Below are 14,204 nucleotides of genomic sequence, written 5' to 3'. Positions count from 1 at the left end.
AGCTTTGCATCAGGAATTATTCATATTTAAAACATTTTATTTTAATTATATAATTATAATAATGTTTCACAATGTTACTGCTTTTACTGTATTTTTGATCAAATAAGACTTCTTCCAAAAATCTTAGAGACTCCAATTTATTAACAGTGTGAACATAAATAATTACACTTCTATAATCAAAGCAAAAGTACCATTGAAATGTGTTCCCTTTTGTGACTGACAGAGTTCAGTGAGATTGTGGGTGTTTGTGGGAGATCAGAGTCACTCCAGTGCTCTGACAGACTCTTTGTGTTGCTGACGAGGGAACATCTGTCTATCTATTTATCATCCTGTTGTTTTATGTCATTCACAAAAGAGTTTACTGATCTCTCTTCCTCTCCCCCCTGGGTTTCCGTTCATTAGAGGGCCAGCAGGAATGTGGCAGGCTGAAGTAATGTCCCACAATTCCGTTCACCCTGCAAGCTGTCCCCTGGGTGTGTGTGTCCTGGTTAACCCTACAAAACGTCCCCACAAAGATGGCAATATCTAAAATCCCTGTGGGGACAATGCATGTTGGTCCATGAGGATTACAGCTCATTTGACATTGCAGGTTTCACAAGACAGTGGCAGTCATTTATTTGACATGCATCAGGTAAGTGGCACTGAATGAAGAAACTTCTTGTGTACACATTTTTTCTCCCCCCAAATATTTGTGTGTGAAAAATTTGTTTTTATTTAGCAAGAAGGCATTATTCGATTAATTTATTGCACACTTTTTTCTCTAGTGCATAATGTCCCTCCGAACTCTTTGGATCTACACGATTTACATAAATGACACTGATTCAAAAGGCAACTTTCACCAAAAAGCAGTTATTTGCAGGTTTGAGTATTTAAATATATTTCAGACTTCAAAGCCTACCAGTTCAGGCGTGATCTCGTCCTCGTGAACGGTGTATGTCCTGTCGCTGCTATGAACAAGATTTTGCTCATTTGATATTGTGATTGTAGCTTGATATTAAAAATACTTTAAAAATTCCTCTTTGCATCATTGGTCTAATCGTGTATTTACAGTGGGTGCACTCTCTCCACCTAGAGGCGAACAGAGGAATACTCAATTTTCGAAGTACCGTTTAACACTACGCGTACTGAAATAAGTCAAACCACACATCAAGTTACACTGAATCAAAGCTTTATCAATACCATGACCAGCTCTTACAAACCGATAACAGCACGCATCCGGGTCTCAATGTAACTGATAGTTGATTATTCAGCGCAGGAGGTGGAAGATGCTTTACGTGACATACACATCCATTTCAGTAATGCAATCCCAAATTCAATCGGTACCCGATTACAGGGTTGGTGCACCAAATAAAAAAAACATTAAATCAAATGTTAAAAAGTAAAAAGAGCAACACTAAGGCTAAATGGTTAATCTTTCTTAAACTGGTGTAAGGTGCTTAACTTTGAGACTCACAATAACAGCCATGCTGCCCTTAGGAATACATTTTTAAAAGATATATATATATATATATGCATGCACACACACTACCAGTTTGGTTACCAACAATAGTAAATTTCATCTTTTTGTTTTGGAAAAGAAATGCATTCAGGTTTCAAACAATGTAAGGGTTGGTAAATGTACCTTTTTTAAAAAAAAATTTTTTTTGGCTCATCCCTTTAATTTCACTGTTTAAAAGCAGTTTAACTAGCCAACCAATTGCTAATCTGTCAAATAACTAACTCTACACATACAAATACACTCAAAGGGACAGTCCCACTGAAGGAACACGAGTAAGTGCTTAGCTCAAGTTGAAAATGGAAGTAGTTCATGGCCTGTAATACCGCTGTGCAACGATTAATCGCATCCAAAATAAGTTTGTGTACTGTGTATAATTATTTTGTGCATATGAAAATACATACACGCATGTATATTCAAGAAAAATGTCTAATTTATATACAATAAAGTTATATAAATATATATACAGTATATACACAATAATTATACACAGTACACACATATTATTTAAACAATTTTTTTTTATTTTGGATGAGATTAATCGCTGCACAGCCCTAATCAAACCAACAACTTTCAGCCCAGGGGTTCATTTCCCAAAATTATCGTTAGTCAACTTTGTTCGCAAGTTCCATTGAGATATATTGGTAAAGACAGAATTTTGACCAGTTGGCTTTGGGAAATGCACCCCTGATCTTAATTTTATGGATCCCCTTCAAGCTTTCTGAATCTTTGTATATAACTTTTTTTGACAATGTTGGCTAATGTTAAGTTCTGAGTTTTAAAGCAGTAACAAAAATAGTATTTATAGGTTTCTGTACACATTTTTGAAGTCCTTTAACCAACAAGCTTTACCTCGCTTCGGTTCCCAAATCTTTTTAATTCACTTTTCTTTAGAAAAGACTAAAACCACCCAAAGAAAACTTAAATTTAGCTAATTTAACAGAGGAAGGTAGCATCATAAATTTTGAACCAGCTCCATGATGAGGCGGATGTGTGCTGCTGTAAAGAATGTAATGTTTAGCCAAGGTCTGAAGAATGATGCGATTACTCGTCTTTATCAGGCTTGTAGATAGACAAGGTTCTGGCTGAGGGGTCGGTGGCCTTGATCCAGCGGGGCATCCAGTAATGTGGCGTCCAGGCGCTGCGGCCGGGGTACTTCTTCTCAAAGACCTGCCTTATGTAGAAGCCTTCTTTGGTTTTGGGGGGGTTGAAAGGGAACAGCTTATCAGCCTTCTCCAACTGAGAGTCGTTCACCTGAAGGAGAGAAGATAGATTAAAGGATACACACCGTGTACTGTGCACATCCATGACATCATAGTCTGTGTGTACATGTGTAGTACCTCAGACTCGATGTGCTCCTGCAGGCTTGCATACCAGGATTTCTTCAAGGATGTCATACCATCACTGAAGGCTTCTTTCCTTCTCCAGAGAATCTCATCTGGGATAAGATTCATCCCTTTAAACGATTCCCTCAGGAGATGCTTCTCCACACCATTCTGCTCCAATCAAACAAGTTATTCAGTCAGATTACAAAAAACACTAATATGATATTTGAAAAACAAACGCAATACCAATAAATTAAGCATCACTATCATTATTGCTCATATTTGGGCTTTTGGTTTTTGCACTACACTTCAGACCAGGCACCGTAACTGATGTGGGAACAGACACATTTTACACTGACATGAGGAAGGATAAATCACTGAATTGTGAGGTGTCAGGACTCACCTTCGGTGCTCTCATCTCTGCAGGCAGAGACAGGTAGTATGCGGTGAATCTGTGGTCCAGGAAAGGCACTCTCAGCTCCAGTCTAATGGAAAAGGTTTGACGTCACAAACAGTGGAAATCACCAAGTTACTGTGGGAAGGGAAGAGAAGGAAGGGGTATTTTGTCTTACCCGTGTGCAGCTGTGGTTCTGTCCGCTCTCAGCACATCAAACAGATAAAGCTCTTCCAGCAGACGTACACTTTCCTCAGCGCCCGCTTCAGGGGACGGCGCCTAATTCAAATCAGGTCACAAATTCAGCTCGATCCAAGTCTTAAGATACAGCTAACAGTGCATGACAACACACTAATGTCTCACATAGTGAAGTCCCTCTTAAAATGTCTGAATGTCATTGAATTACATTATAAAACTACACAAATGTTGCTACACCCAGTTTTAGGAGCATTTTTAAGTGTAGCTTTTTTTAATACATTTGGAGTTGACAGTAAATGTAAACTGAGCATATAATGACATGTACCTTATGAAAGTAGATGTATCCTTGTGTCAGCTCATCAGAACCTTCACCTGAGAAAATCACAACGCTGTCCGTCTTCTCACGGATGTACTTTGATATCAGGAACATACCTGCGTAGAAGAAAAAAAAAAAAATACTGAATACAAATCTTTCTGAAAAGCACTGTTGCCACTTAGTGGCTATAAGCTAAGCTAGGAAATTCAGATTGCTGAAGCAAATGATGCAAAATCTTTATTTTTTTGGTCATACAGATAATACATTATTCAAAAGAGTAATACATCATTCAAATTTTTATTTGTGTGCACTCGCAATAACAATAAAATGTCAAACTTTTGTAAAATAATGAAAACAAACAGGATGCTCTTTCTGCCATTTCCGTCTCAGCAAGTCAAAATAAACCGAAACTCAGTGTATACTTACCTCACAGACATGAGAAATGCATCTATAGAAAGCTTGAAATGTCTACTTTTAAATGACCCAATTCAAATGGAAAGCAAACATTATCAGATTATGTAATCCATATAAAAAATGCATATAGACAACCACTACTGTACTATGCACTAAGTAACATCTGGCACTCTAGCGGATAATAAACAAAACTGCATCTTGTGGAAGAACATTGTAGTCTGAGCGACTTCTCTCCGTTTAGGTCTATGATGAGTCACGCAGGTACTGGGCTACAATAGTCCATATAAACATTTACTATTCAGGATAAGACTAAAACACGGTTTGGAAAATGGATTAATGTACGTACTCTCTCAATATATACATTTTTGAACAAAAATGTTGCATAGTGCAGCTTTAAACATGCTCAGTCAACTAATTACTAGCCAAAAAAAAAAAAAAAATCATTACTCGTGAGTAGCCCTAGTTCCTTCTGTGCTCCTGTACTCACCAACAGAGGCACGCACAGTGGTGATGTCAAAACTCTCCAAGTGAAAAATGACTTCCTCCACCGCGCGGATACCCTCCTCAGGCGTGAAGTTCACCTCATGGTGTTCGCTGCCAATGTAGGCTGCCACCTGCCACACAACACCAGTTAAAACCAACTCGACCTGCTACTAAATACTCAAACCTGTTTTTTAAACTGGAAGAACAAAACGATCCAAAAAATGATGATCCTCTTTTGCCTCTATAATAAAAATGAGATCATTGATGTGCAATCTGTTACTGGAAGCATCTCAAAATGTAAATGCAGGGCTCCAGACTAACTTTTCTACTGGTTGCACTGGTGCTACCAACTTTCTCAGTTGGTCGCACCAGCATATGATTTGGTCGCACCTTTTTTTTTTTTATATAGCTACATGCCATGGGATTAATCAATGCATGCTGATGAATAGTGGTTTTAATGGACCAAGGCTAGCAAAGGCTTTCTGGGTTGCAGCAGAAATACCTGTAATATATTAATTATCATTGCCAAATTTCAGGATTTTCATGGATTTTGGACAGTAATTTTAATGTGTAATTTTAAGCATTTAACATTTGAATTATATACAATCTATCTACATTTGAATCATATTCTTTCTATCTATCTATCTATCTATCTATCTATCTATCTATCTATCTATCTATCTATCTATCTATCTATCTATCTATCTATCTATCTATCTGTCTATTATCATCTTTATATCTTTTAAAAATCATTAAACATTCAAATGTATGCATTACATTTTAAAAGATTAGAGTATTATAATAAACTGATACAGATTTTAGTAACATTATAGTTGTAACAAAAAGCAGAAATCTCACACTCCTTACCTTCTGCATTTTATAATAATTTCCTTTTCCTCTGTCGAGCGATCATGAGAGTAATCGCTCAACAGAGGAAAATATAACCGCTGAAAAGACGTAGGAAGGGGCTCTGTGTTTCGTGAGACCATTTTTATTATTTTTATATGCCTTAATTCGTGAATTCGTAATTGGCACGTTTCACCATCAGTGTGCAATGCGCGTGACGTCTACGTTCGTCAATAAATAAACTGCACGTGTCTTGCGGAAGAACATTGTAGACGGAACTTCTCTCCGTTAATGTCTATGGCGAGTCACGCAGGCACTGGGCTACTCCGCACTTGAGCCGACCCCGGGATAAAATAGTCCGAATATAAACACTTATTATAGGCGTACCGTAGTGATTCAGAATAAGTCAAAAACACGGTTTGGAAAATGGATTCATGATGTAGCCTACTCGTTCATTTTGAACATAAGTTACGGACTGCAGCAGCTGATACAACAGCGTTCTGTTTCTCAAGCGTCCACTCGCACAAATGCGACCACATAACATTTTAACTCGCACATCCTTAAAAAATGGTCGCATATGCGACCAATTTGGTCGCAGTCTGGAACCCTGAAATGTAAAAAACTTAAGTTTCTATGTCAACATGCTTGATCCAGTGCAGACCACATTTCAGTTTTTATGGACATTTCATACTCTAATTCTCCAAACATAAACCAGCACTGTATATGCATGCGCACATATTTCATTGGGTCTTCTTCAAATGAAATGTCCAAATAAGCACACTGATACAGCGGTACATCTGATGATGAACAATGGCACAGTGAATTATTACACAAAAGACAATGACGTTGACCAAAAATTTGAAGAATGGACAAATTATGCCTTTATTCTTTGTGTTAAAATGAGGTGTCTTTTTTCATGAATTAGACATTTTTAATGTTCTTCCTCATTTTTCATTTAGACCAATAGCTCTAGAAAGTTATAATGCTGATTTGTTTATTTCTAAAACCTTCCTTTATTTGTTATGATAGTTGATAGTAGTCCCTAATGATATGATTTTGAGTTTGTCATAGGGTTATATTTTTAAAATACATAAAAATGCCCCTACTCTTTTTTTTCTCTGCTCATTAATATTCATGTTTGTATAATGAGCGTCTGGTAGATCTGTGTATTATTGGTTGTCGTTTTCCCTCTTCCCACCCGCTACACTCCCACTTTTCCACACCACTTCATGAGCTTTTTTTCAAATCTGAGGTGTGAACCCGCAGCAATAAAATGCTGGGTTTTGATTCCACTTGAAAGTACAGGCATAAAGCCATTGCAAAGATTAAAAAGGTAAAAGTAGTATCCAAGAATGGTATTAAACCATGATATTCCTAAAGGTGTTTTATCAAGGTTAGAAATTCCACTATCATGACAACACTAGCATCTATTGATTTTAAAGGAACACTCCACCTTCTTTAGAAATAGGCTCATTTTCCAACTCCCCTTACCATTTTCGAATCCATTCAGACGATTTCCGGGTCTGGCGGTAATACCATTGTGCCTGCTGCACCCTTGGTACGACAGCAAAGTTCCTTGATTATTACGCAGGAATGAGAGTATAGTTCCTAGCCATATTGTCCTAGAAAATCGCAACCTTTCATTTTCCCTCGGTCTTAGTACACAATGTAACTACAGAAGAGTCAAGTTTTAAATAGGAAAAATATCGAAACTCTTTGGTAATTTTTTTGAGAGAGATGCTAAACGGTCTAAGCAGATTCAATGATCTATGCTAAGCTATGCTAAAAGTGCTACTGCCAGACCCGGATATCGTCTGAATGGATTCAAAAACGGTAAAACTCAACTGTTTAACTCTAGGCGAGTTGGAAAAAAAAAAGTGGAGTGTTCCTTTCAAGTAACACCAAGTAACTTTTCCTCAGTGGTCGCCCTACAGGTTGGAAGCAGAATTGTCCATTACTGCTGTCGTAAATAATTTAGCCTTCCGCAGCCTACTGTAGAACGCGCACGCTCGCTGTTTATCCAGCACCGGCTTTGGAATCAACAATGGCAGACATCCCAACCTGCAAGAAGTCATTTCAGTGAGGTATATCTTGGTGACTGGATTGTTGACGGGGGGGTGGCGGGTTGACTAGCTTTCGTGAGGCACACTCGCAAGGTCTCTCGGTCTCTCCCTCTCTGCCATGCTCTCGCTATGCATGTTATGCACGCAGTATGTTCTGTCTCGCATGCGCGCTCTAGATTTTGGCAGATTTGAACTAATTTTCGGGCATCAGGGAGACGCTATCAATATGCGGGAGATTCCCGGGAGACTTGGGATGTCTGCAATGGCCACAGACAATTTGAGGAAGTGATGGGGGAAGTGACATATGCCGTAAAACAGTCGAATTTTGTAGTTCTTTTTGTGCACGGGTTCCTACCCGAAACCCGAAGTTACATAGTGCCAGTAAAAACGATACAGGCCACGTCAGGCAGACGTGTCATTTAACTTATTTTAAGTCGATGTACCATCACGAGGGTCTTGGAAATATATTATGAAGGTTGAAAAACTACATAGTGTTACTTTAAGTCAACACAAAGTGCATATAAATGCACTATCCACAGAAAGTGCAACACATGTTCAGGCTATAGAAGCATAAGCATATGATGAATGTACAGTCTCACTTACCTTGCGGGCAGCAAGAAGATCTGGGCTGTCATCTGCACCAATGGCAAATGTCTGAATGGGATACTCAAGCTCTTCTTCTTTGGCCAGTTTCACGAGTGTCGCAGCAACCAGACTGGAATCGAGACCACCTGGAAATGAAACATCATGGATAGGGTGAGTCATAAAAAAAGTCAGACCCACTTAAAGCAAATAACAGAATGAGCAGCACAGGCACCAGAGAGGAGGCAGCCGATTCTTCTGTGAGCCATCAAACGTTTCTTTACAGCATTGTCAAACAGGATCCTAATGTTGCTCTTGACCGTCTCCAATTCAAAGCCTGATGACAAGGGAAAAACAACCGTTTTCATTGATTGTAAGCAGACGTACAGTGCTTTTCTATATTTTTGAATAAATATGATCCAAAATATCAGATATTCACACAAGTCCTAAATGTAGACAAAGATAACCCAATCAAACAAATGAGAAAATAATATACTTGAACATTTATTTATTCAGGAAAATTATCAAAAATGACATATCTCTGAGTAGCAAAAGTATGTGAAGTTCTAGGATAAGTAAAAAAAATAAAAAAATAAAAACCTGCGGGATCGGGAGGTAGCCTATCAAGCCTATGACGGAATACTTCAATAGCCAAAATGAAAGTAGCCAACTTGAAGTCTAAAGAAATGCGCGGTAGCCTAAGCGTTTTAGATGTCCCCGATAGCCTAGCCAGGCTACTATTCATCTTCCTGATCAGTGCGTCAGAATACATGCAGACCAGGGAAACGAAACCAACAACCCCATGAATCTCTTTAATAATAGCAATACAAACACGTGTTTTTTCCCTGCGGGACGGGAGAAGACAAAATCAATGCATCTCTATTATTGTGCGGGAATAAATTCTCAGTTTTGTGGGTGCGGGCTAGCCTGGATGCCAGCCCGAACCCCGCCCACAACATTTTTTGGTCGGGAAGTTCGGTCTGGACTCGATCCATTGAGGAGTAATTATGATCGGTTCAGAATTAGTCGGGCCAATCAAATTGCCAGGGCGGGCTTTATACGATGATGGACAGATGATCTGCAGTTACGTAATCATCGCGTTATCAAAGAGCGCTTGGGTTGAACTGGTTTCCCTCAGAGATGACTGCAGCTGGAGAACTGAGATGTATAGATTCCGCTATCGCGTCTGTTGTAAAAGAAATCGACAGCGCATTCATTTTAAAAGACGAACAGAGAACTGCAATCAAGGCATTTGTCGATCGGAAAGATGTGTTTGCCGTCCTTCCTACGGGATTCGGCAAAAGTTTATTTTATCAGCTAGCTCCGATGGTCACTAAGAAGATGGGACGCAATGAAAACCCTGTGGTCGTTGTGGTTTCTCCGTTGGTCGCACTCATGGAGGACCAAGTAAAAGAAGCAACACTCATTTTACTACTTCCAGCGTGCGTGTAGTTGAGTTCTGTTGACAATTTGCGTAGCTCATAAAAAAAAAAACACTTACTGCGTTGCTCTGCACTCAATTGGATAGACAACCAGAGTTTTTTTTTTTCCTGGTTCGGTTAAGACACGCCTCATAATCAAAGCCCTATGGAGCAGTATCAGACTCACATTCTGACTAGAATATGAATATGACGAAGTCAGGCTAGGTGCGGGTAGGAGTGGACATGCATATTGCGGGAGCGGGCGGGAGTGTAACACATACGTTGCGGGAGCGGGCGGGAGTGTAACACATACGTTGCGGGAGCGGGCGGTAATGGTCAGAAATTCAGCGGGCGGGATGAAGAAAACAGTCCCGCGCAGGGCTCTAGTGTGTATGGCAGAGTTGCAAGGAGAGTCACTGCACTCCAAAAAGAACATTGCTGCTCGTCTGCAGTTTGCTAAAGATTATGTGGACAAGTATTTTGTGGACAGATGACAGATTTAATTAAATATAATATAATTTTTGGTTTAAATGAAAAGCGTTATGTTTGGAGAAAGAAAAACACTGCATTCCAGCATAAGAACATTATCCCCTCTGTGAAACATGGTGGTGGTAGTATCATGGTTTGGGTCTGTTTTGATGCATCTGGGCCAAAACGAACAGCCATCATTGATGGGCCAATGAATTCTGAATTATACTAGCAAATAGTCCGTGAACTGAAACTCCAGAGAAAGTGGGTCATGAAGCATGACAACGACCCCAAGCACACAAGTTGTTCTATCAAATAATGGTTAAAGAAGACCAAAGTTAATGTTTTGGAATGGCTGAGTAAAAGTACAGACCATAATCCAATTGAAATGTTGTGGAAGGACTTGAAGCAAGCAGTTCATGTGAGGAAACCCAACAACATCCCAGAGTTGAAGCTGTTCTGTACTGAGGAATGGGCTAAAAGTCGCTGTGCAAGACTGATCAGCAGTTACCGGAAATGTTTAGTTGCCATTATTGCTGCACAAGGGGGGTCACACCAAATACTGAGTATTTTACAGAGTATGTATTTGTCTCATTTGTTTGATTGGGTTCTCTTTTGGCTCGTTTCCACCGAGCGGTACGGTTCAGTTCAGCGCGATTCAGGATGGTAAAAAAAAAAGTGGTACGAGTGCGGAATTTTGGTACGATTCATAACTTCTGGCAATGGAAACGGAAATAATTGCATGATGCCATAATATAATACTGTCTACTTGTAGGACTTTTGTGAACATCTATATTTCTGCAATATGACCCAAAACATAATCAGAAAGAATTCAATAAAGAATTCTAAAAGGTTAATAAATTTAAGCAGCACTGTATAGTGATTGGAAACAATGATTGGAAATGATTGGAAAGTTCCAGAAATATTTGTCCCATTCATGTTCCATAGTCATTTAAATGCAAAGAAAAACAAGGCGACAACACTTGTGTGTGCCTACCCTAAAACACAGAAAATATAAGTGTACAAGCAATCTGGACTATTTTTACATCGCTATATGACATCTACCTGTGGCAAGGCCCTGAAGGTTGTTATAGGAGGCATGTTTAGGTTCATCTGTGCAGCAGTGGAAGCGATCCATCTGAAGAGACTCCACTTTTCCAGTGGGCTTCAAGTCAAACATCTCAAAGTGTCCTGGGGGGAAGGGGGTGATCTCTGCAGGGGTGGACATGGAGTGTGTGATCTCTGTCAAACCTGTTTGGATTAAATCACAGTGAAAATGTGATGCTGTTCAAATCATTCTGCAATAAATGTGTGCTCAAAGTATTGCACCAGGAGATTTGAATGAAACTAAATGAAAATGTTATTTCTAAACATATATTTTATATAAAATATTTTACAAAATCATTTTAACTCTAAAATTACTTCAAATTTGGAACAAAACTTGGTTAGACATATGGCTTTGATTTATAGTTGATATCACAAATTAAAAGTTACTATGAGATTTTGTTTAGGCGATGTACCAAAAATAGCCACCGGGTGTTGAATTTTTTTTTTTTTTTAAATGACTACGTGTTCTCCTGTAACAACATTTCTGTTCAAATTTCACTTCTATCACAAAACAGTCGCCAAATATGGAACCTTGAGGCCTTTTCAAAGATACAGTGAATTGAGAAAGTATTCAGACGCCAGATTATGAGCTCCAGGCATGTAAAAGAACAGTGCCGTGCTTCACTCTGAAACATGCATTAATTAATTTAAATCAGTTTTGCGATTTGATAGTCACACTTATCTGTATCGGGATTAGGGGTGGGAATCTCTAGGCACAACACGATTCGATTACGATTCAGAGGGCTGCGATGCGATGCTAAAACGATTATCGATGCTTTTTTTGTGTGTGTGACTACTTGGTACTTTTAAAGCAAAGTATACTATTTATCACAACCCATAAAGAATTTACTTCCAATATGTTTTATTAATAAAACAAATGGATGTGATTTTGCAAGTCAACTGTAAGGTTACATTTGCAAGCATATGTCCCAACATCGCAAAGAACCAACAGGAAAAGAAATGTGTGCCTGTTAGGGCTGGGCGATATGGCCAAAAAATTATATCTCGGTATTTTTTGGTTAATGGCGATATACGATATATATCTCGGTACTCTCTGCGTTTTTTTAATGGAAAAAGAAAATCTGTATTTATAAAAAAAAAAAAAAAAAAATCAAATCCTGCCCAATGATATCCCACAAACAATGTTGATATTGGAAGATATGGAAACAAATATAGTGAATGAAATGTAGGCTATGCAATATATTATGTGCAAAAAGGTGGTTAAAATCACATTACATTCTGACAGGGCAAGCCGCTTTAAACTTAACTATATCTTACCAGTTAGTTTGAGGCCCTTAATATAAGCTTGTGTTTTGTTTCGGACAAATTGTACTACGTACTTTCACTGCAGCAGCTCACACTGCGTCCTCCACTATTTTTCAGATGTGCTCGTATCAAACTACTGTATCGATATAAACGGTATTGCCTCATTCCATATCATTTAAAAAAATATATATATCGATATATCGTACAAACTCGATATACCACCCAGCCCTAGTGCCTGTACAAGCAGCATACTTGTAGTCAATGAATACAAACTTCAGCATATTCTGAATCTCTAACATAAAATAATAGACTTATAACCAACATCCTCCTGTTATGTGCAATGAGCAATATAATACTTCAGACAAAAAATAAACCATTTTGCTGTAGCAAAATCACAAACAGCTTTCATACAAAAATATAGAATTATGTACGAGCAGCTTTCATACAAATATAATGCTTGTGGACTTACACATATTCTGAATAATTTGTAACATACAAAGCTGCCTATATTCACAAATAAATAATAAAGAGTCTAAAGACTTATGACTTGATATTGTTGCTGAATACCACAATCAAAAACAGCTTATTCAAAAAAGTACATGATCATCTGTAGAGAGCAGAGTCAAAATGTAACTTTTTGTGACTGGCATTGCACTGATATACACTGTGACTGTGGAGGGCTGTACAGTAAACCTACGTATAACCTATGTATAACAGATCTGTTTACAGCATATTGATGTGAAAACTAAACAATACAGAAAGCAGCTCTCATACAAAAATAGAAAAAAAGGCCACAATGAAATTATGCCAATTTTCCATGTTAGCTTTTTACGAAGAGAGTGCCGTTCAGATTTCACGCTCAGCCATCATGCGTCTCGGTTGTGCGCACGCCAGACAGTCCTGGCGCTGCACTTACACGTGTCAGAGCTCCGCCTTTTGCCTTCCGTCAATATTACGTTATTAGAAGAAAACGTTTTTTTTTTTTTTTTTTTTTTTTTGAAAATCTACTTTTGACATTTGTGAATCAATTCAGAATCGTCCACGTCCGCATCGTGATCCATCTAAGAATCGTTTTTTCCCCCCACCCCTAATCGGGGTTACGGTTTTAGTTAAATCAATCGTGCAGCCCTACCAGGAGAGCACAAATATGACTTGGTTTTATTCATTATACCTTTGGCCTCAGAACTGACTGCTAGAAAGCCATCGTCGGTGAGGAGTTTGAACAGTGGTCTCACACCGTACGTGTCCCTCCCCAAGAAAACCTTTCTGTTAGCAGTGTCCAACAGGATGAATGCGAACACGCCATCTAGCAGAGATGCCATCTTCTCGATTCCAAAGCGATCGTACAGGTGCAGAAGGATCTCTCCATCCACTTTGGTCTGATGCTCAAACTCAAAGTGCTCCTTCAGCTATAAGGAAAAAGACAGATCATTACATGTTAAGTTAAACCATCTGTGATCATACCAACTACAATCACATGACTCAACCACACAAAGGCCTTAAAGAGGTCATGACATAAGAAATCAAATTTTCCTTGATCTTTTGGCATATATGAGGTCTTTGAATCATTAATACATCCTGTAATTTCCATAACTTAAAACATCCTTGTCATCAATAAAAAAGCATTTATATAATGAGGCTGTAAAAATACTTAGTTTGAATCCGAGGTGGCATGTGACGTCACGGGGCACAATCATTTTAATATGACTGCCTCTGTACCAAAACAACAACGCCTACTAGGGATGCAAACGGTTAATCGATTATCGATTAATTGTCGACAAGAATTTACTCAAATTAAATTAAATGTCGGTTATTTGAACATTGCG

General features: G+C 38.6%; 1 protein-coding gene across 1 annotated transcript in view; it reads right to left on the bottom strand.

Moving 5' to 3' along the window:
- Window positions 1–2,498: 2,498 nt before the first annotated feature.
- Window positions 2,499–14,204, bottom strand: part of LOC130084054 (asparagine synthetase [glutamine-hydrolyzing]-like) — a 31,217-nt gene continuing 19,511 nt past the window's right edge. Inside the window, exons 3-12 of the mRNA XM_056249215.1 lie at window positions 13,550–13,787; window positions 11,071–11,256; window positions 8,352–8,453; window positions 8,138–8,265; window positions 4,630–4,756; window positions 3,738–3,844; window positions 3,393–3,493; window positions 3,224–3,305; window positions 2,836–2,991; window positions 2,499–2,749 (exon numbers count right to left, since the gene is read on the bottom strand). Coding sequence (XP_056105190.1) covers window positions 2,540–2,749; window positions 2,836–2,991; window positions 3,224–3,305; window positions 3,393–3,493; window positions 3,738–3,844; window positions 4,630–4,756; window positions 8,138–8,265; window positions 8,352–8,453; window positions 11,071–11,256; window positions 13,550–13,787 — 1,437 coding nt within the window. The 3' untranslated portion in view covers window positions 2,499–2,539. The remainder of the gene's footprint in view (window positions 2,750–2,835; window positions 2,992–3,223; window positions 3,306–3,392; window positions 3,494–3,737; window positions 3,845–4,629; window positions 4,757–8,137; window positions 8,266–8,351; window positions 8,454–11,070; window positions 11,257–13,549; window positions 13,788–14,204) is intronic.

This window comes from Rhinichthys klamathensis, unplaced genomic scaffold (assembly GCF_029890125.1).
Source record: "Rhinichthys klamathensis goyatoka isolate OS25496 unplaced genomic scaffold, OSU_Roscu_1.1 h1tg000059l_1, whole genome shotgun sequence".
In the NCBI taxonomy this organism is placed as follows: Eukaryota; Metazoa; Chordata; class Actinopteri; order Cypriniformes; family Leuciscidae; genus Rhinichthys; species Rhinichthys klamathensis.
This window is presented reverse-complemented; position numbering and strand designations above follow the sequence as displayed.